The sequence below is a fragment of the Rhynchophorus ferrugineus genome, unplaced genomic scaffold (genome assembly GCF_030347505.1).
Source record: "Rhynchophorus ferrugineus isolate W39M unplaced genomic scaffold, kcgeb_rfMv2 rfM7, whole genome shotgun sequence".
Lineage (NCBI taxonomy): Eukaryota > Metazoa > Arthropoda > Insecta > Coleoptera > Curculionidae > Rhynchophorus > Rhynchophorus ferrugineus.
The window spans coordinates 11210525-11231907 of NW_027472586.1; the positions used below are offsets into that span (position 1 = coordinate 11210525).

The window sequence follows — 21383 nt, forward strand, 5'->3', positions numbered from 1 at the left end:
TTAAACGACAAAATACATTGATGGATGCATGTAATTAAGTGTTTTTTTTTGTGAAGGCTGACGTTCACTATTATAAAAATATCTTTAATTATTTGTTTGCCTTTATACGGGGTAGATGGAGAATTAAATTATCAAGGGCGGTACTGAAAGAAAGTCGTAAATATTTGTATTGCCAGTTTGATTGAAATAAAGAAGAATATTTGTAAAAATTTAACTTTTCAGTTTTGCCTTTATTTGGTATTTGCCTCTATAATTATTCAATTCGTGTTATTTAACACCAAGAGATATCTTGTTTTGCAAAAGACGTATCTATTTTTTAAATAAGTTAAGCCTCTGCAATATTTTTAGTTTTCATAAATTGTGTAATAACCTTTCATTAAAATTGTTTATTTCAGAGATCTTTCTCAAACTTTCTTCAATAGATAACATTGTAATGAACTGTTAAACATGAGTTTTACTTTGATAATCTTCTGAATTGCATTGTTTTTATCAAATTTCCATGTTGTAGTCTGTATGGAATGGTTTTAAAAGTTTAGCAACTGATCTACTGAACTGCAAGCTTCTGTCCAAATTCCAATGTACTAGGCTGCTTCACAGCTATTTTGGCTTGCTGCTTATGGTTAGAGGACGTTGATCACTCTGGTATGGTGGTTATTATCATAATATAATTTTTGTGTAATCTATTTCCTAGACTATTTGCCGTAAACATATTTAGAATATGTTGTGTGCATTTAACGTCTTTATTTCCATGCATTTAGTTCTAAATAAATGACAGACTATAACAGACTTACCTCCTTATATACTCCAGTGTCTCAAAAAGGATATTGAGACAACTACAACTATGATGGAAATTAAATTGATCTATTGCACAATTTATAACAAGCTCATGCACTTCTAAAGCAGAAATGTTATGATAATCATGATTCTTCATCAATAATATCATGAATATTACTTCGAATTTGAATGATAGTATGTCCAAAATTTTCGATATCGTCTCCTGCTAGAGTGGGTTGGACTTTTCCTCATTCAATATTCAATCAATTCAATAAAAAATCAATAAAAAATTGAAAATCGGATCATTCAATATAGGGCATATGCAGTCACGCATATAGACCTATAGACATGTACGTCATATATACAATATATGATTATGGACGATGATGTGGAAATAGAGAGAAAAATCCTAATACCTACATACCAATTTGGATTTATTAACAAGCATTCAACAAATTGATCAGGTGTGTAGAATTACAGATGTTATTGAAAAAGCCTACGAAAGTAAAAAATATGCTCAGCTATTTTCATAGATGTAGCACAAGCTTTCGATAAGGTATGACATGTTGATTTTGTTCATGAGCTACAGGAAATGTCGTACAATACAGCTATAATCTGTAGAGTCAAACAAGAGCAAGGCCCCTCTACAATAAATGAAGCTAAAGTAGGTGTATTGCGAGTTAATTCTTTACCTATTCCGCACAAGTGATATATCATATATAGAAAATATCACGATGGCTACGGAGATAATAGTGAAGAGGCCGCAAGAAAATTACAATAGGCAAGTGACAATATAAATAATTGGACCCAAACCTGGAAAAATAAAAATTAACGAAAGTAAATCTGTGCAAATGTGGTTCAATGATATTATTATTTCTTTTTGGTAAAAACGCTAAGTATCCCGTAATGAATATTGATGTAAAAACTCACTGGAAGAAGGTAATGAAATATGGATATATGAAAAATAAAACAAATACTGTACAAGTTTTCCAGACCAAGGTCCTGATCCTGGTCAAAATATTATAGGTACTACACTTAGATACTACAGGACGAATTACTTACTCCGTGGCCTTCAGATACCGACTCAAGGATATTAAGAAAATCGCAAAAAGGCATGAGATTTACTTATATTTAGTTATTGTAAAGACAAATTGTAGGTTTATAGGAAACTACTAGAAACAATGTAATAAAGAAATAAAATGTTTTAAAGAAAATGTTGGAGAATCTATTCAATCTACACGTACAATGGAAGAATTTGTGATTTCGCATCCAATGTTAACGGTTTGTGTATTAAAATTGCAACGGGCTTTAGAACATTTAACATTTCTAGAGGTGTTGAAGAAGTAGAAGTGTTATGGTAGAAGTTAGACCGTCTGTAATATACTTAAAACATTTAACTGGCAGTTTTTAATATCAACCCTTAAACATAACTGCACCATATAACTTTGTGCAATCAACTTTTAGTTTTAACAATTTTCAGCAAATAATTCTTAGCTTTACTGTTGAAGGTTACGTGCTGTTTATTATTGAACAACCTGATACACACTCAAAAACTTCTTTCAAATCCTTATGAAACGTGTTATTGTCTTTGGAATATGCAAACTAGGACAGTAAACACTAAAGGAAAGATTCTTAATTTAACGCCTTGTTAAATCCCGTTGATACGGTCATGATTTCCACGTAATGAAATTCGAGTTTTATCTAGGTAGAAATCTTCATCGGCATCAGATGGTAATTTATATGTATGAAGCGCAGTAGTTCGAAATATATTATTTTACCTTTTTTCATTCCCGCTGGAGGGAGAGTGAGAGCATCTAGGAGGAACGGTTTGCGCAATGAATTATGGGGCTTTAAAATAACTGTTGGAGTAAGCAGTTGGATCTACGCATTAGATTTCAGTTTGCAATTAGTCTTTCTGGTTTTAAAAAACGTATTAAAAAATTGGAGTTGAAATTGGTACGTTTAAATAAAGCATATCACACAAACGATATTATTGTTATCCATATTATACGATTATTATTACGAAAATGTGTGAAAATCTAGACGGAACTGTTTAATTGAGATACCCTAACTAATACGTCGCATTCACCAGATATTGGTTCACCTTACAAAGTTAAGAACATATTCCCAACTAGATCTAAGATTAAAGTGATTGGTTTATCAGACAATTATGAAACCTATTTGAAGTTATGGGATGGTAATGTGGGGTTACACTAAAACGTCAAACCGACTATTAATCCAATGCTGGCAAAATAAAATTCTTCGATTAAGAGTTAAAATTTGTATCGCTATGTTACCAACGAAGAACTGGACGACAAACTCAAAATTAGATGGATCTACGACATTGTACAAGATTTCGTCTTAAAACATAAAATTAGATTACTAAGCCAAAGCAATGGGGAAACAAAATAGATACTGGACAATGCGCAGGAAATCAGAAGATTGAAGCGAGTTAAAATACACGAAAAATACACGAATTTGTATAGTATGTAAGTGTTTTTTGTCCGATAGGAGTGTTGCAAGTAACAACATAACTAAATGTATAGACAGGGGCTTGATTCAACTGATGTTGGCAGCATTGTGTCTCTGGAGTCTTGATGTTGATGGGCTCACGATGAGTTGGTTTGAATATTCGATTTTTTGGGTCGTTGTCGGATTAATATCCTACAAGATCTGATTTAAATTAACCACAGGGTGGTGTACGAGCAACGTGTGTTTAGTTGGGAAGACCGTCATTGTAACTGGAGGAAACTCAGGTAATTAGAAGAATCAGAAAATAAACTAAGTTGTTCAGAAAATTCGTTCACGTTCTCTGATAGTTATTTTTCATTTTAAAAAGGTATTTATTCGGAAAAATGACTACAATATATATCGATCACAATATTTTTCATCCTTTTCTATAAGTTACTTCCATTTCTCTGGCAACATAGCAATACTGTGTCAAAAGAACGATGGTGGTTTGGCATCCATCCGTTTCCACATTTAAAAATGGTGTGCCAGCTAGTCAAGCTAATCTGCATTGATCAGAACAAGTAGTAATTATGAGGCACTATGTCTGGTGAGTACGTTGGATCGTGAATCTCATGCAACGTGTGGTCCATAGTTATCATGCAAGAAGATGACTGTTATTCGGCATTGTGAGTCTTTTTTTAACATGGCACTATGTTTAGTGAGTACGTTGGATCGTGAATCTCATGCAACGTGTAGTCCAAAGTTATCATGCAAGAAGATGACTATTATTCGGTATTGTGAGTCTTTTTTTAACTTGGCACTATGTTTAGTTAGTACGTTTGATCGTGAATCTCATACAACGTGTGGTCTAAATTTATCAAGCAAGAAGATGACTATTATTCGGTATGGTGAGTAAATTTGTAAACATTTTTAAGTATTGATAATTATTAAGGTGTCTAACGATTAATGTAATAAGATATCTGACCGTATGATATTTTATTCTTCGAACTTTGTATTAATGTAGACCTAAGTTTTGAAAAATCAATAATTAATTTATTCATTATAAATATATTCCTTTAACACACATTTTAAAATTCTAAAGAATAAATTACTTAATTCGTTATTGTTTCAATATATAGCTAAAGTGAAATATCAATTTTAAAATTGTTTTATTCATATATTCCCTGTTTTAATATACAAACACGTATTACTTCATTTATTATTACATATTTTTGTTCATAACATGATACTTTCATAAGATGAGATCATGTATACACATATTTGATGATTTGAAGTTGTTACAGTTCTGAAAATAATTTTATTTGTGATACTTTGTTATAACGTTCAGTGGTGTACTAATTTAAACTCATTAATACTTGGATTATTGAAACTTAATTTAAATTAGGTTTAATTAAATGTAATTTAAAAAGGCAACATAACAATACTGTGTCAAAAGAACGATGGTGGATTCAATTTTTATTTCTATGGTGTGCTCCGACACCTATTTGAAAAATATGTCAAAAATATGTTATATGAAAAATCCCAAATTATCTAAATTAAGCATGTCTGGTTTATGAATGAGCATTGCTTATATGTATAGGTAGAGCTTCTGTATATATATATATATATATATATATATATATATATATATATACATATATATATTTTTTATATAGAAAGTTAACCTATTTTTCACCTTGTAAATATATTGGCCACAGCAAATTTTGTTCAAACGAAAAGATCTCGAAAATATGAAGAAAAATGTGACTACTATACAAGGAAGATTTGTTAATAAGTTTATCAATATTTGAATAATGTCATATTGTATTGCTTATTAAAGTATTACATTTTTAAGGGGTTAATTTATGTAAAGAAATATTTTTTGGCTAAGCATCCAAGTTAATATATCCAAGACAGCTTGGATTTTTGTTTTGGATCTATTTGAAATCATGGGATCAAAATAATACATGCCTTAACAATTGTGTAAAAAAAGAAGTTAAGTGAAATTTTGGTTTATAGTCTATCATGGCTAACCCTGTAGACCAAGATGAGATAAAATTTATAGAGGCAAGGCAAATATGGTATTCTGCACCTAGCATCTCCGTCAAGATTGTTGTATTATATTGTGGCTCCAAACTATCTGCCTAATTTTATTTTTATATTCAGATATGACAATAATATAACAGCAATTGTACATATTTTTTAAAAAATATAAATTTGAAACTATTTCCTTATGTGATAGGTAGTGATTTTCAGGATTAAATGTTAATATGAATGATATATTTTTAGATTAAAAAATAGATCCTATTTAACTAAAGGCACAGGTAAAATTAAATTTTTATAAACAAAAAAAGAAATTTTATAAATTAAATTGTAGTACAAAGAAGTTGATAGTTTCAGTTAACAATACCCGGTAATACCAACAAAAAAGCTTCATGACTATCGCAAATCACTACGCAAGTTAGTTTTGTGGTGAAAATCACGGGAGTTTGATCGAATTTGCCGAAACTACTTTTCCAATTACCCGAGCTAATTACGCCGTTCTAATTGTTTGATACAATCAATCCAACATTACGCAAACGGCGATCGATTATGCGACGAAAGGTCGAAAAATCGTTTAAAACAATACGATTTCGATGTCCTCAATCAGTCGTTGTGCTCGATTGGTCTCTGGAGTCTTGATATTCATGGGCTCGCGATGAGTTGTTTTGAATATTCGATTTTTTGGGTCGTTGTCGGACTGATATCGTACAAGATCTGGTTGAAATTAACCACCGGGTGGTGTACGAGCAACGTGTGTTTAGTCGGAAAGACCGTTATTGTAACTGGAGGAAACTCAGGTAATTATAAGGATTAGAAAATAAACTAAGTTGTTCAGAAATCAGAGAAAAGTTCAGCATTCGTTCACGTTGCCTGATAGTTAGTTTTCATTTTAAAAAGGTATTTATTCGGAAAAATGACTATAATATATATCGATCACAATATTTTTCATCATTTTCTATAACTTACTCCCATTTCTTTGGCAACATAACAATACTGTGTCAAAAGAACGACGGTGGTTTGTGATCCATCCGTTTCCACATTTCAAAATCGTGTGCCAGCCAGTCAAGCCAATCTGCATCGATCAGAACAAGTAGTAATCATGAGGCACTATGCCTAGTCAGTATGTTGGATCGTGAATTTCATGCAACGTGTGATCTAAAATTATCAAGCAAGAAGATGAGTATTATTCGGTATTGTGAGTCTTTTTAAACAATATGTTATTCAGTTCTTCAACTGATGGCAGCATTGTGTCTCTGGAGTTTTGATATTGATGGGCTCGCGATGAGTTCCTTTGAATATTAGATTTTTTGGGTCGTTGTCCGACTGATCGTACAAGATCTGGTTGAAATTATCCACCGGGTGGTGTACGAGTAACGTTTGATTGGTCGGGAAGACCATCATTGTAACTGTAACTGTAACATATAGAAAATTCTTATTTTTTGCTTCGCAAGCAATGAAACTGCGATGTTGAAATAATTTGAAATGGTATTTTCTGTCAATTCAACATCATCTCAAACGCTTGGAAACATCTGATTTTTCAACTGCTAACCTGTTAAATTTATTTGACAGTTTGAGCTGGGTTTTCTTCCAATAATTCTTGTAATCCATTGTCCTCGAACATTTTTGATCCTTCAGGTTGTTCCTCTTTGTTGAAATTAAAATGTCCACTTTTAAATATCTGAAATTAAAACGGAAAATTGGGATGTGGTAGAGTAGCATATTATAAGTTCCTAAGAGTGTTCGATGGACTTCGATAGCAGATTTCTTTACTGTCCGAAAATCTGAGCCAACTGATTTTCAGAAGCCTCTTGAAGGCCGATTTACCCTTTTAAGTTAGTTTTGAAGATATCCGAATAAATGGTAACCAATCACTGAAAATGTGTGTGGTCCAGCATTGTCTTCATGAAAGAGAAAACTATTCTGGTAATTTTTTTCGATCAATTGATTTTGATTGTTTATTTCTTCAGTTGCTGATTGCCGAAGAGTAGATGATTTGGTCAGATTCAAACATTCATTCAAGGTGTTGGGTAACTTTCTCTGGCCTTAACGTTTATCATTTGTGAACTTTATAATGTTTTTTTGCAATGGACAGTTTTGGTCTGGTTGTGCTATTTTGATGAGAATTTATCCTCCTCTGTAATGTCTCCTTTTGTTTCTATTTTTTAACTATACGCTGATCTCAAAATCAAATAGGTTTACGAACTCATCCAAGATCTCGCTTTAAAACAATATGAGGCTGCTAAATCATAGCAACGTGAAAGCTACTAGACAAGGAAAGAGAAAAGGAAATCAGAAGAATGAAGCGTATCAAATCATACAAATTTGTACAGAATATAAGCGTTATTTTTAAATTTAGCTTAAGGTTGTACTCTAAAAATTAATTTTAAAGGATTTACAATAGATGGTGTTACTGTGTATTAAATCGCATCGGGTACATTTGTACCTAGCTTCAAGTGAGTGTTATTTTGTTGAATGTCTAAATTTGTATCAAGCAAATCGGTTTTGAGAAGTTTTATTGATTTACATCAGTTTGAAGAAAAAGGCGACGGAAAGTGGCGATTTTAAGATCGAAGGCAAGGACTGTTCTGGATAGGTATTACTCCATGAAGTTCATGGGAACGAATATGTAGAACTGTTGGGAGTAATACAATAAACCATTTTCATCCACTTGAAGAACATGGTATTGATCCAAAAGCTTCGCTATGTTGTACCGTATGTGTGTCAAGAAAAGAAAGTCAAGAGATATATTTTTTTATAAATCTCCTGGAATGTCAATAATCTGCCCGTGGGCAATAAGTATTATTATATTATTTCCGTGATATAATAAGTATAATACCATCCTTACATGTAGAAGATCACTTCAGTAAGTGATCTCCTGTACAACTTATAATTTAAATCTTACTCTAGATACTATTTTAACTTATTTTAAATATTAAATCTCACTCTATGTGTCTATTAATCAGTTCGTATGGTAGTTTGCGTTTGAACCTACACACTTCATTGGCATCGCGCACATTTAACTATTTGGCGAGTGCATTAGGATGTACTAATGGTTTTGCAGAGTACTTTACAATAACACTCCGAATCACACTCGTTATGTTTTCTATGGGGATATCGCGCTGAATCAGTTTATTGGACACCTAATATGACGCATCGACGATGACTCTCAACACTTTATTCTGGGACCTCTCGGGGATATCAATGTTATATTTGCTAGTAGTACCCCACAGTTCAATACCATTGACTTATACAGCAAAACCATGTAATCTAATGATAATTTAGATTTACGCCCTATCAGCCAGTACATTTGGTTTAGTTTAACCCCAAGCTGTTTGCGTTTTGTCATTATATGTTTTTCCAGTGTCAAACGTCGATCAAAATTAATTCTCAGATATTTAACATTGTCTGCTTGCGGATGTTCATGATTGTTCAATTTTACTAAGGGACATGTTCTTCTACAAAGGGTGAATGTCACAAGGGTAGATTATGTCTCATTTGCTTTAAGAGGCCACGCTTTCAACCACAATTCGACTTTGTTAAGATGAAGTTGGAGGTCTCTTGTGGCTGATATTGGATCCTCGTGTGATGATAAAACAGCTGTATCGTCAACATATGTTGCAACAATAATGTTTCTTGTGGTCGGTAGGTCTGCTGTATACAATATATATAACAATGAGCCAAGAACACTATACCAAGGCCACCGAACTATAATACTATTGATACAAAAGCTTGGATATGTTATACCGTATGTGTGTGTTGAAGTCAAGAGACATTGAAAAATTGGAAAGGTTTTTAGCATTTTATTGTTATTGGTGACGAAAAGTGGATATTACCTGAAAGTTGGGAGAAAGTAATGACTATCGACTGACAGTACTTTAAATAAAAATATTGGTTCGATTTTTCACAATAAAGCTGCAACTTAAAACATCCTTTGAAACTTATTTAAAAATAATTAAAGATAACGTGTTAAAATGGCGTTTAATGCAGTATAACCTGATGTATGAACGAAACTAAAAAGGAATTAAATCCTATTCTCCTTGTTCGTTAATATAACTTTTCTGGTTCTACAGGTATTGGTTACGAAACAGCTGGTGATTTAGCCAAACGGGGAGCCAAGGTAATCCTCGCATGTCGGGTGGAGAAAAAAGGCCTAGCGGCTGTCAGAAAACTGATCGAACAGACCGACAATCCCAACATTTTCTTCAAGCCGCTGGATTTGTGTTCGTTCCGCAGCGTTAGGGCGTTTGCTGACGATATAATAAAGACGGAAAAAAGGTTGGTAATTTGTAACGTTTTTTTTTGGGCATATGGCGCGATGGTATATAAGGTCAGTTGTATTTAATGTTTCAAAATTAACATATAACATCATTACGGGCTTGTATATATATTATAATTAGATTATTTTTTGAATTTTTCATGTTTTATCAAAAATTATTAAGGTTGTTACGATGGTTTAATAAGTTTTATATGGGTACACAATTATAATTTATCTTTATTGATTATTGAAAGCGATGTCAGCGGAGGATAAGTTGTTTTTCGATATCGCAAATTAGTTAGTATATATACGTTAGAACGGTATGGGAAGCTGAGATAATGGGAAGAAGCTAGGAGGAAAGGCTTATATAGATAATTTACTATTGGTATAAAAATGTAGCCCACTTCTGAAATAAAGTCTAAAAGGGTAGATTATTTTTCCAAATCAACTTCATCTCCTTCAAAGTAACTCCATTCAGATGAGTGCTTTTTTGTCAACCTTCTTACAGTTTCTGAAATAATTATTGAGGTTCGAGAGAGCTAAATCAGGTGAGTATGGGGGTCTAGTAGTAAGATAAGTTGATTTTTTATGAGTTGTTGCACAAAATAAGCAGAACAAGTTGGATCTTACAGGCCTATTTAACTGCTACCTGCGACACCAAAGCTATTTGAGAAACTGCTGTTAAAACATATTAAACCATTTATAGAAATACCAGATTTCGAGTTTGGTTTTCGAAGTCTCTCAATCTATTAACCGGGTATGCCATTTGGGATTAATCTACAAAATGAGCAAATTGCTACTCGCATGAAGGTGCATTTTCAACCCTTAAACCAATTTCAGCTGAAGTTCCACAGGTTGGTGTTTTGGGATCACTCCTAAATCTGCTCTATACTCTTGATATCTCAACAATAAAATAAACAGTACTTGGAACATTTGCCGACGACATAGTTATCATCCGAAAAGATGTATCTCTGTCTAAAGCTGTAGAAAATGTGTAGAGGTCAACAATATCCACAAATGGACTAGAGACTGAACAATACAGCTTAATAGCTCCAAATGCTGCCCGATTCCTTAAGTAGAATCAGTTGAATACCTCGGAATTTATCTCGATGGTAGGTTAAAATCAAAATCAAAGAGATTGGTTTATCACTCAATCATAAAGCTAATTTGGACTTATGGGGTGCAAATATGGGGTTGCCCTAAGACATCAAACTAACTAGTAATCAAACGTATGCAAAATACATTTGTACGATTAATTACCAATGCTTACCACTACGCAACCAACGAAGAGCTGCACGATGACCTCGAAATCAAATGGATACACAGAGTGATTCATGATTTCACATTAAAATATGAAATAAGGTAACTAAATTACAGGAACTTGGAAGCAATATAGCTACTGGACAACACGCAGGAAATCATGCAAAACATTAACTTTAGCTTAAGTAGATCACTGACATACTGATGTATTAATTCCGTACTCGCCCTGCTTGTGTATTAATGTAAGTACAACACAACAAAAAATTGTAAATTAAGATTGTATTCAGCATATCTAATGTAAGATGTAATTAACAAAAAAACAAGTATAGTTGCGATGTGTATGACAGTCAAAACATATTGTAGTGAACCAAGAGTTAGTGACCAATAATTTTGAACTTTCTGCCTCATAAAAACAACGAACGACACTTAAACAATATTTCTTATTGGAAATGTTGCACATCAATAGTGTTGATGAGATCAAATATCCAGAAATCCTTGATCATCTAAGTTCTCAAAAATTACCAAGAAAGAGAATTATAAAACTCGCCAACTTACATTATAATCCTAAAATTTGGAAAATATATTTAATTTTTTTTGTAACCAATAACGTCTGTTTATGGAGATTAATAATTAATACTCAAGGAATTAATTGAAGCGCAGAAGAGAATGAAAAATTGCGAATCAATATTGTAGTAGACAATTTATTTTTGTTTTCAAAATTTATTTGAGCCAAACTTCATTCGCTGTAGTCGGTAGTTTCTGGGAATCAGACCAGGACCATATGGTGGGTGGCAAACCAATTCGAAGCGCAAGTCGGCCAATTTAACTATTTTCTCTAATGAGTTATTATTACGGTTTAACACTTTTTATATATACGATGTACGAGGGATACTATTAAGATTAAAGAAGTAAGTAATTGTGAAGTCTTGCTCTACTCGCAGTATTAAGCAGATATTGTTCTTTCAGATTACACTGTAATGTTACACCTAAATGGCCAATAGAAAAAATGATATATAACATTGATAACGCTCTTGTATCTGTTTTATATTCTGGTGAAAGCGTTCACCTTGTTCGTCATTCACCATTCAAAGATTAGGAGGGAAAGTCAAAATGGGAATGAAAAAAATGTATTTTCAAACACACACATTGTGGAGTATGTTTATATAGCTTTTAAGCCTAAGTAGTATGGAACGTGACGTGTTACACAACCATATCAATAGACAATGTTTTTAACAATGAAATAAGCAATTCAAAACAAGTAATCTTATTTATGTTAACAAAGTTGTGTGAGTCAGTGTTATTATTTCATCCAAATGATGTAAAAATGTAATACTGGGAAGTGTAACAATTGTTCATCAAAATATAAAGTTAGAAACACGTTAAAGGTTTTTTATTAAATATATTTTAAAGTCTCCTTTTATCAACTAGGGGTTTATCTGGAGTGGGTCTACAGTTTAACGTGGGCTCCGAACCACGGTCCTCGACATCAAACCTACCGACTGGCGAGCAACCAACTTAGAAATCATCCCGGAAGAAATCCGGTCTTACCCAGCCTGGTTACTGGCGTGACTGGGATCATTTTCAGTAGTACTTAAGCAGTAGTAGGACTGTCCTGTAGCCTTTACCACTACATCACCAAGCCGGCTTTAAATGTTGTTATGTCGGATATTACCCCCTGATCACCTATGGGGGGCCATTTTAATTGATGAATTAAGATTAGTTGTAATATTTCCACGGCAGTAGGTTATAAAAAAAGGGAACAAAACTATCTGTTTTATATCCTGGTGAAAGCGTTTATCATGTTCGTCAATCACAATTCCAAGATTAAGGGGAAAACCGAAATGGCATTGCAAGAAATGTATATAAGATAACCAAGCCGCTACCGCTTTCGTAGTAAGATTTTCATCGAATTCATTGTTTTTATAAGTTTCTTTATCTGTGGACCAACAAAAATGTCTTATATCAATTTAGCACTACTTTATTTAGACAAAATTGCTTTCAAATACAAAAATCCTTAACCAATTTTATCCACGGCCTTGACAACATTTTTCATTAAGCTAAGGGTGGAAGAATCTCATTTTCTTGTGAAATAAGAGTTTCATATTTAACGTTTGATTTACCACAAACAAAGTCAGTTCTTTTTTGGTCAATCTTTAACTTTATAGTAGTTCTTGGTGTCTCTACTGTGTCACAAACAGAGAAAATAATAATATTTTGTGAAACAAATAGTAGAAGTCTAAAATTAATTTCATGTTTTCGTACGTTCTTTTAAAATGAGAGAATATGCAATAAGTATATCGGCTGCCGTTGTGGAGTATGTTGATGCAGCTTTTAAGCGTAAATAGCATGCAAGGTGACATGTTAGATAACCATATCAACAAACAATGTTTTTAACAACGGAATAAATAATTCAAAACACGTAATCTTATTTATGTTAGAAAAATTGTGGTGACTCAGTGTTATTACTTCTAACTTCGGTGGTGACTCAGTGTTATTACCTCTTCTTATTAACATATTTTAAAGTCTCCTTTTATCAACTAGGGCCTACAGTTTAACGTGGGCTCCGAACCACGGTCCTCAGCATTAAGCCTACCGACTGGCAAGTGACCAACTTTAGAAATCATCCCAGAAGACATCCGGTCTTACCCAGTCTGGTTACTGGCGTGACTGGGATCATTTTCAGTAGTAGTTAAGCACTAGTAGGACCGTCCAAGCTGGCTTTAAATGTTGTTATGTCGGGTAATATCCCCTGATCAGCTATGGGGGCCATTTTAGTTGATGAATTAAGATTAGTTGTAATGTTTCCCCGGCAGTAGGTTAGAAAAAAAAGCGAATAAACGACCGGTAACGCCTCGTAGATTCCCGGAACGCCTTGTGGATGTCGGTAATCCGAAAATCCTTATATCACTTTTACGATAACAGCAGACCCTTCTTTTATCGACCATATATTTAATTTCTCTGACGTTTTCTGCAAACCGAGCCGCCCATTTTGTACGCCGTCCGTTCTCCATTATATAACGGCCGTTAAAGCGCGCACGATTTCCATTAACTTTATTGAAGCCTCATTGTTTATTAATTTAAAACGGATATTCAGATCCGTTACCTTTATGCTCGCTATTTGGCTATGGAATTTTCAACGAACGATGATTTGACGAACCGTATCGATATAGGTACTAGGTTCTTGGTAATTGGCTGTTATATAGGGTGTTCGAATTAATTTTGAGGGGTTTTTTTAACTTTGTAAGTTCAGAATACTGATAAAAGCATTAAATCTTAACATTGTTTTAAATTAATTACATCTTACATTAGATATGCTTAGTTTACAAATTAATTTATTAGTACTGCTCTGTTGTATTTGCATTACTACATAAGCAAGGTACGGGATTAGTACATCAGTATATATTTCCCAAATTAGAATAAAACTAATGTACTTAAGCTAATCTTAAAAATACACTAACTACACTAAACTAGTTCGTTTGGTTTGGTTCGCTTCAATCTTCTAATTTCTCGCGTGTTATCCAGTAGCTGCTGGACGTTGCTGTCATTTAGCAACACTGTTTCATATTTTCGGGCGAAATCTTGGATCACTTCGTGTTAATCGATACACGATAAGCGATAAGCGTTGGTAATTAATCGTAGAACTTTGTTTTGGGTGCATTGGATTACTAGTTGGTTTGATGTTATAGTGCAACCTCATATTTTCCATGCAAATAGGCATTAGGAATGACTGATGAATTTCTTTGATTTTAGATCAAGTTGGGAGTATCTTCCGACTAACCGGTACAGTTGCTTGATTTTGTGTCTAATTTGCTCTGCTTTATCTCTCATATGATGTTTCCAGTTTAACCTACCATCGAGATATGTTTCGAGGTATTTAGCTGACTCTGAGGAATCGGGCATCTGTCAAGTGATATAGTTAAGTTATTGCCAATTCGTCGCAACGCAAAATTAACATGGGCACAGATTTGAAGCAATTAAGCTGTATTTTTCAGTCTATAGTTCATTTGTAGATTTTGTAGACCGCTACTTGTACTTGCCTTATAGCCTTAGACAGAGATACATACATCTTTTGCCATTATAAATGTGTCGTCAGCAAATGTTCCAAATACCGTTTCTTTTGTTATTGGGATATCAGAAGTATAGAGCGGATATAGAAATGGCTCCAAGACACTACCTTGTGTGAACTCCAGACGAAATAGGTTTAAGTGTTGAGAATGCCCCTTCATGCGAAACTCTAAATTTTCTTTCGAAAATATACGATTCCAGCAGTCGACAGTAATTCCGCGGTAGCATTAAATCCTAACATGAGTTAAGTTTTTGTTCTTGTTAGCCTTTTAAGTTTTTATATAATTCGAATTGAGTGATATAATTAACGCTGGCTTCAGACTCGTATATATTTTTTATTTGATGCAAACCGTAAATACGCTGGATAAAAAGTATTATTGCATTTTTCCAAATGGATTTATTTCATGGAAAAAAAGGAAATAATTGGCAAATTCGTCGGCAAACGCTGGCAAGATTTTCTAACCGCTCCTGCATCATTTTGCGCAACATTTTATCGCAATTTTGTAGAAATTGTAATTCACGCAAAAGCTCTGTTTGTTCTTATCTTATTCGTTTCCACTCTTGTTGGTTAAAGCTTCATCAAGACTTCTACAAAAATTATATTGGTCGTGGTCAGAATACTATTCAGAATCCTCAAAATTCCACAAACATTTAAAAATATAAGATAGTAGCGTAACTCTTTCATTTATTTAGCACTGCAATGAAATAAATTACTTTCAATTTTAATTCTCGATTTTCAATGATCAATCTAACCTAGAAACATATAAATTATTAAGAAGTTTCACCTTGTGTGAACTCCAGACGAAATAGGTTTAAGTGTTGAGAATGCCCCTTCATGCGAAACTCTAAATTTTCTTTCGAAAATATACGATTCCAGCAGTCGACAGTAATTCCGCGGTAGCATTAAATCCTAACATGAGTTAAGTTTTTGTTCTTGTTAGCCTTTTAAGTTTTTATATAATTCGAATTGAGTGATATAATTAACGCTGGCTTCAGACTCGTATATATTTTTTATTTGATGCAAACCGTAAATACGCTGGATAAAAAGTATTATTGCATTTTTCCAAATGGATTTATTTCATGGAAAAAAAGGAAATAATTGGCAAATTCGTCGGCAAACGCTGGCAAGATTTTCTAACCGCTCCTGCATTATTGTACGCAACATTTAATCGCAATTTTGTAGAAATTGTAATTCACGTAAAAGCTCTATTTGTTCTTATCTTATTCGTTTCCACTCTTGTTGGTTAAAGCTTCATCAAGCCTTCTACAAAAATTATATTGGTCGTGGTCAGAATACTATTCAGAATCCTCAAAATTCCAAAACATTTAAAAATATAAGATAGTAGCGTAACTCTTTCATTTATTTAGCACTGCAATGAAATAAATTACTTTCAATTTTAATTCTCGATTTTCAATGATCAATCTAACCTAGAAATATATAAATTATCAAGAAGAAAGTACAAAATATGCCCTATTCTTTCAAGCCCTCAAAAGACTAGGATTTTTTTTAACGCAGAAATCGTATGCTGGCTGAAGGATAGGAGAAAAGCCAGAGGACAAACATTGTTTTGAACTTTATTATAACAAATTTACATAAAGCTAAAGATTATTTATCAATACTAGTGGTAACCGGCTTGGTTGGCGCAGTGGTATAGGCGACAGGACGGTCGCGGGTTTGAATACTGCTGGTACGTACACGGTCGTAAATTTATGTTTGTTATTATACTTAGACAAGAGTGTAAAATTCGACAAGGAAAATGATCTCAATCACGCCAGTAACCAGGCTGCGTGCGTTTTCTGGGATGATCTCCAAAGTTTGTTACTCGCCAGTCGGTAGGATTAATTACTATATAATAGATAATAATTAGTTTGAATATGCATGCTGTGTTTTTTAAATAAAAAAGTCCTCGGCCTACCATAGTAAAACACATTTTTTTGGAAAAATTAATTTTTTTTATTCAATATAATTATCTTTAAGGGTGATACACTGATAATAGCGACCCTCCAACTTTTCGATACCATTTTTGTAGTACGATTTGTCCTTTGGTTCAAAATAGGCCTCAGTTTCGGCGATCTTCATTCCACGAAAATTTCTTCCCAGCGAGCATTCTTTTGAGATCTGAGAACAGGAAATAGTCGCTCGATGCCAGATATGGAGAATACTGTGAATGAGGAAGCAATTTGAAGCCCCAATTCATAGATTTTTGCCATAGTTTTCACTGACTTGTGACACGGTGCATTGTCTTGGTGAAGCAGTACTTTCTTGCCAGCCGACTGTTGCGTTTTCCCATACTTTGGAGTGGGTTCATCGTGTGAAGTCCACTCGGATGACTGTCGATTGGACTTAGGTGTGAAATGATGCAGCCATGTTTCATCCATTGTCACATATCGACGCAAAAACTCTGGGGTTTATTACGCTTGATCATCTTCAAACACTGCTCCGAATCATCAACTCGTCATTGTGTTTAGTCAAAAGTGAGGTCGAGTGGCACCCACTTTGCACAGAGCTTTCTCATACCCAAATATTCGTGAATGAAATGATATACACGTTTAGTTGATATCTTTAGAGTGTCTGTTATTTAATGCAATTTCAATTTACGGTCATTCAAAATCATTTTGTGGATTTTTTTAATGCTTTCATCGGTAATAACCTCTATTGAGCCTTCACTGCGTTCACCGTCTTGATGGTTGATTTTCCTCGGGTAGTGTCCGGAAACTCGGTATCAAGCCAAGTTTTTGCTTCAACTGTATTTTTTCCCTTCAAAAAGCAATGTTTTATCGATACACGAAATTCCTTTTTATCCATTTTTTTCACAATAACAAAAGTTGCTTCACTCAAAATGCTATAATTCACAAATTAATGATCAGACAGCTGTCAAATTTAAACAAGCATCTCTTGAGGGTTAGGGCTAACTAAAAAACATATGGATGGATATATGTGTCAGGCCGGGGACTTTTCAATTGACCTTTTATATTGAATAATTTATTTTTATTGCAGATTGGATATATTAATAAACAACGCAGGTGCAGGAGTACTGCCACCAAAGACAACGGAAGATGGATTGCAAATAATGATGCAGACCAACTACTTCGGTCATTTTTTACTGACCAATTTACTGTTGGGTAGAACGAAACTGATGATATACCTTAAAATCATATATAAACGAAGCCTTTTTCAGATTTAATCAAACAAACTCCCAAATCTCGAATCGTGAACGTTTCCTCTTTTCTCGCCCAGTATCCCTTCAAGCTGGACGTGAAGAACCTCAATAAATATCCGCAAACCGGCCTGCGGCAGATCAACGATTTGATCATCTATTGCAGGACGAAGTTGTGCTCGGTGCTGTTCACGATAGAACTGACGGAACAATTAAAGGGGACTAGTACCACGGCTTATTCGCTTCATCCAGGAGTGATAAACACGGGTATCTTTCGGAATCATCCCTTATGGTTACGTTATCCAACCTATTTGACGATTTACTTGTTTTATAAGGTATTTTATAAGTTTTCCGGTTTATGTGAAATATTAATAAGTCATAACTATCCAATATTATAATTTGATACATATATCATTTTATTCTATCGACATTAACTTCAAATCTGCACAAGTTACGTTCCTCCAAAGTAAGAACGTTATGTATTTATATTTTTTTTGAAAATGTCGATTTTTGTGTCTAAAAACGTGCATTTGCGGCTCCCATTACTTTTTTGTTTCATTAACAAGGAAAAGTCGCTGAAAGTCATCGTTTGCTGGTAGAGGACTTAGTTGAACAAACTCCAACCATAAGAACAAGTGAAATGTAGTTACCACAGTTTAAGTGTGATGATTTCAACATGCAAAACAAATAACGTCCCGATAGGCCGAAGACGTTTGAAGATACGGAATTGCAGGAGAACTTAGATGTGGACCTAACATAAACTCAAAAACGATTGGCAGGAAAGTTGAATATTTGCCGAGTCACAATGGATGTCATCACGAATTTAAAAAATCTGACTACATTATTTTCGCATCGGTGGGACAACTAAGTTAAAAATGGCTCAATTAGTGATATAGCTCTAAAGAGAAATCGTTGTTTTGGAGTAGCCTCTATATGGAATTATTTGAATAAATAAACATAAATACAAATCTTTAGCGAAAAATGTGGAAAAATTAAAGACTTTATCATGAAAAAGTTCTAATAGTAAACTAATTCTTCCATTTTTATGATAATGAATTAAGTGTTTAACAAGTTTATATATGTGGAAATCATTCATTGAAGCGACATTCTATGTGTCAGTTATGTAATGAAAATCCCTAAAGATATATGTGGCCCATTGGATAGGTTTTTAAACATCTAGTAGAATAATAAACATGATGGAAATTAAATTTTTCTTCTACAAAATAATAGTCTAGGTTTATTATTTTACCAGCGTGGAGGTAAACTACGCACAGAATTCTTTTAGCATCCTAAAAAATCAACCTGAACATTTTTTGTTCGATTTCTAACATTAGTTTGTTTCGGAGTCCGATAGATGATATTATATTACTCTTCAGCCTGTTATTATGAATCAGAACTATAGCGGTGAACATAAGTCTAATCTATAGTAAAATTTTGGCTAATATAAGGTTACGGAAAAGAAAGTTCGAATTTTTCTGATAGATATACACATTTCATGGAACATTCGAGATATAAATGTAGTCATTCGACTATTCAGTCAAAAGTTTTGGGTTTTAAAAATGTAGATTTCAGAAGGTAATTTTCGTCATATTTTGCTTTTTTATTTCAGAAAATTCTCAAGATGTAGCACGTGCTAATGAGATACTATGTGGAATTTATAGCGATGAATTTTTAAATAAATTTCATATCACGTTTTTGCTAAGAAACTAGACATCGATCAGAAAACAGTTTTCAGTCATATTGTTATTTTATATGGTCCAGACCATCCTGTCAAATAGAAAACAGATGTATTTCTATTTATCTGACTGATGAACTAATGAGACGGGTTGGATCTGTTTTTACCCTCAGTGTCGATTTGTATCGCAGTTCAACCAGATATCAAAATAAGTTCAATGCTTGGGTTCCAGTTGAGTTAACATTGAAATATTTAATGGAGCTAGTTCCATTTGTGTACTGTTGTTGTTGACAAGAATGAAAAGTGTATTTTTACGACAATAATCTGCAAAAATGGTGATTGCAAAGGAAGTGCTCGAAAAATTGAGAGAAAACGGCTGGGATCTTTTAATGTCTCGAGCGTCATTTGTTATGATCTCCTCAGAATATTTTTAACAGTGTAAAGCTGGCTTGAAAAAGGATTGCGAAAACACTTTGTGATAGTGATAGGATTATAATCATACCGGACTTGGTAAAAGATTTGGCTATTGGTTTGGAAAAATTTGAAAAATTGATATTATTGAACTTATTGAAGAATTTGGTAGAGGTTTAGAATGATATCAGATTTTGCAAATCTGAGCGTATACCATATAATATAAAGACCACTTTTATTTCAACGTTTCACTAAAAAGTATTAATCGTATTCGACAATAATGTGTCAGGAAAGACAAGTTTGATTCTCCGTCATTTTTGAGAGTTCTGGATATTCTTTATCAATTGTGTCGAATCTACCACTTCTAAAACCGAATAATCTATAGTTACGTGTTTCATCAATAGACTGTGATTACTATAATTTAGTATTAGTATTGGATTGTAAATTATTCATAAGTATTTGACATAAATCGATCTATTCGTTTTCTTATTAATTATACAATTAGTATCATTAAAATAAAGCGACGAAGAAAGAAGAATATATATCGTTGATTATTTAAATAATTTTCGTTATTTCAGAATGCCATAGAGGGCGCCCAGACTACCGTGTATTGCAGCGTCACTAAAACCATCGAACACTTATCCGGAGATCATTTTCAGGACTGTAAAGTGGTCGACAGGTACCCGAACGCTTGGAATCCAGACCTAGCGAAAGATCTGTGGGCAGAATCTATGAAAATTGTCGGCTTGCATAATAAATAACACTGAATTTCAACAAAATGGTTGTTTTAGATACCTTATGTTGTCTACATATTTATGTACATATCTAAAATACTGAATTATCATTTGGTGATATCTTTATTCGTAAAAATGCTTATATCAGAAATAACAATAAATTTTTTTTATTAAATTGAAAAATAATAAAAATATAAACAGTACTAAATATGAGTAGCCATAAAAAAGTATTTATAATTAAGTACCACACATCACTACATAGTACAAAACAAAGTCGCCTTTTCTGTTCCTATATCCCTATGTGCGCTTAAATCTTTAAAACTACGCAACGGATTTTGATGCGGTTTTTTTCAATAGATAGAGTGATTCAAGAGGAAGGCTTATATGTACAATATATGCATAATATACTAAGGCAACATTGCTAATTTTAGAGGTTTCTAACGTGATGTCGTAAATTAACCTATTTTTTTAGGCTTATTTAGCAATTAGCAAAAACGCTGCATAACCCTACGAGTTAGATCAAATTAATGTACTACAGTAATGTACACCATAAAAAG

General features: G+C 33.3%; 2 protein-coding genes across 3 annotated transcripts in view; one reads left to right on the forward strand and one right to left on the reverse strand.

Annotated features, from left to right (window-relative positions):
• LOC143199628 (diuretic hormone receptor) overlaps window positions 1–21383 on the reverse strand; it is a 131735-nt gene that overhangs the window by 32687 nt on the left and 77665 nt on the right. The gene's annotated exons all lie outside the window — the stretch shown is intronic.
• On the forward strand, window positions 44–20871 carry LOC143199632 (retinol dehydrogenase 11). The gene is made up of 6 exons (XM_076409578.1): window positions 44–5092; window positions 5291–6065; window positions 9339–9543; window positions 17847–17971; window positions 18028–18341; window positions 20671–20871. The coding sequence occupies exons 2-6, from the start codon at window positions 5924–5926 to the stop codon at window positions 20851–20853; spliced, it is 969 nt and encodes a 322-aa protein (XP_076265693.1). The 5' UTR covers window positions 44–5092; window positions 5291–5923; the 3' UTR covers window positions 20854–20871.

Excerpts from the sequence above, each read along its gene's own strand:
- LOC143199632 (XM_076409578.1), top strand. The coding sequence starts at position 5,924 with ATGAGTTGTTTTGAATATTCGATTTTTTGGGTCGTTGTCGGACTGATA. Across the intron at positions 9,544-17,846 it reads ATAATAAAGACGGAAAAAAG|ATTGGATATATTAATAAACA; the intron begins GTTGGTAATTTG and ends TTTTTATTGCAG. Across the intron at positions 17,972-18,027 it reads ACTGACCAATTTACTGTTGG|ATTTAATCAAACAAACTCCC; the intron begins GTAGAACGAAAC and ends AGCCTTTTTCAG.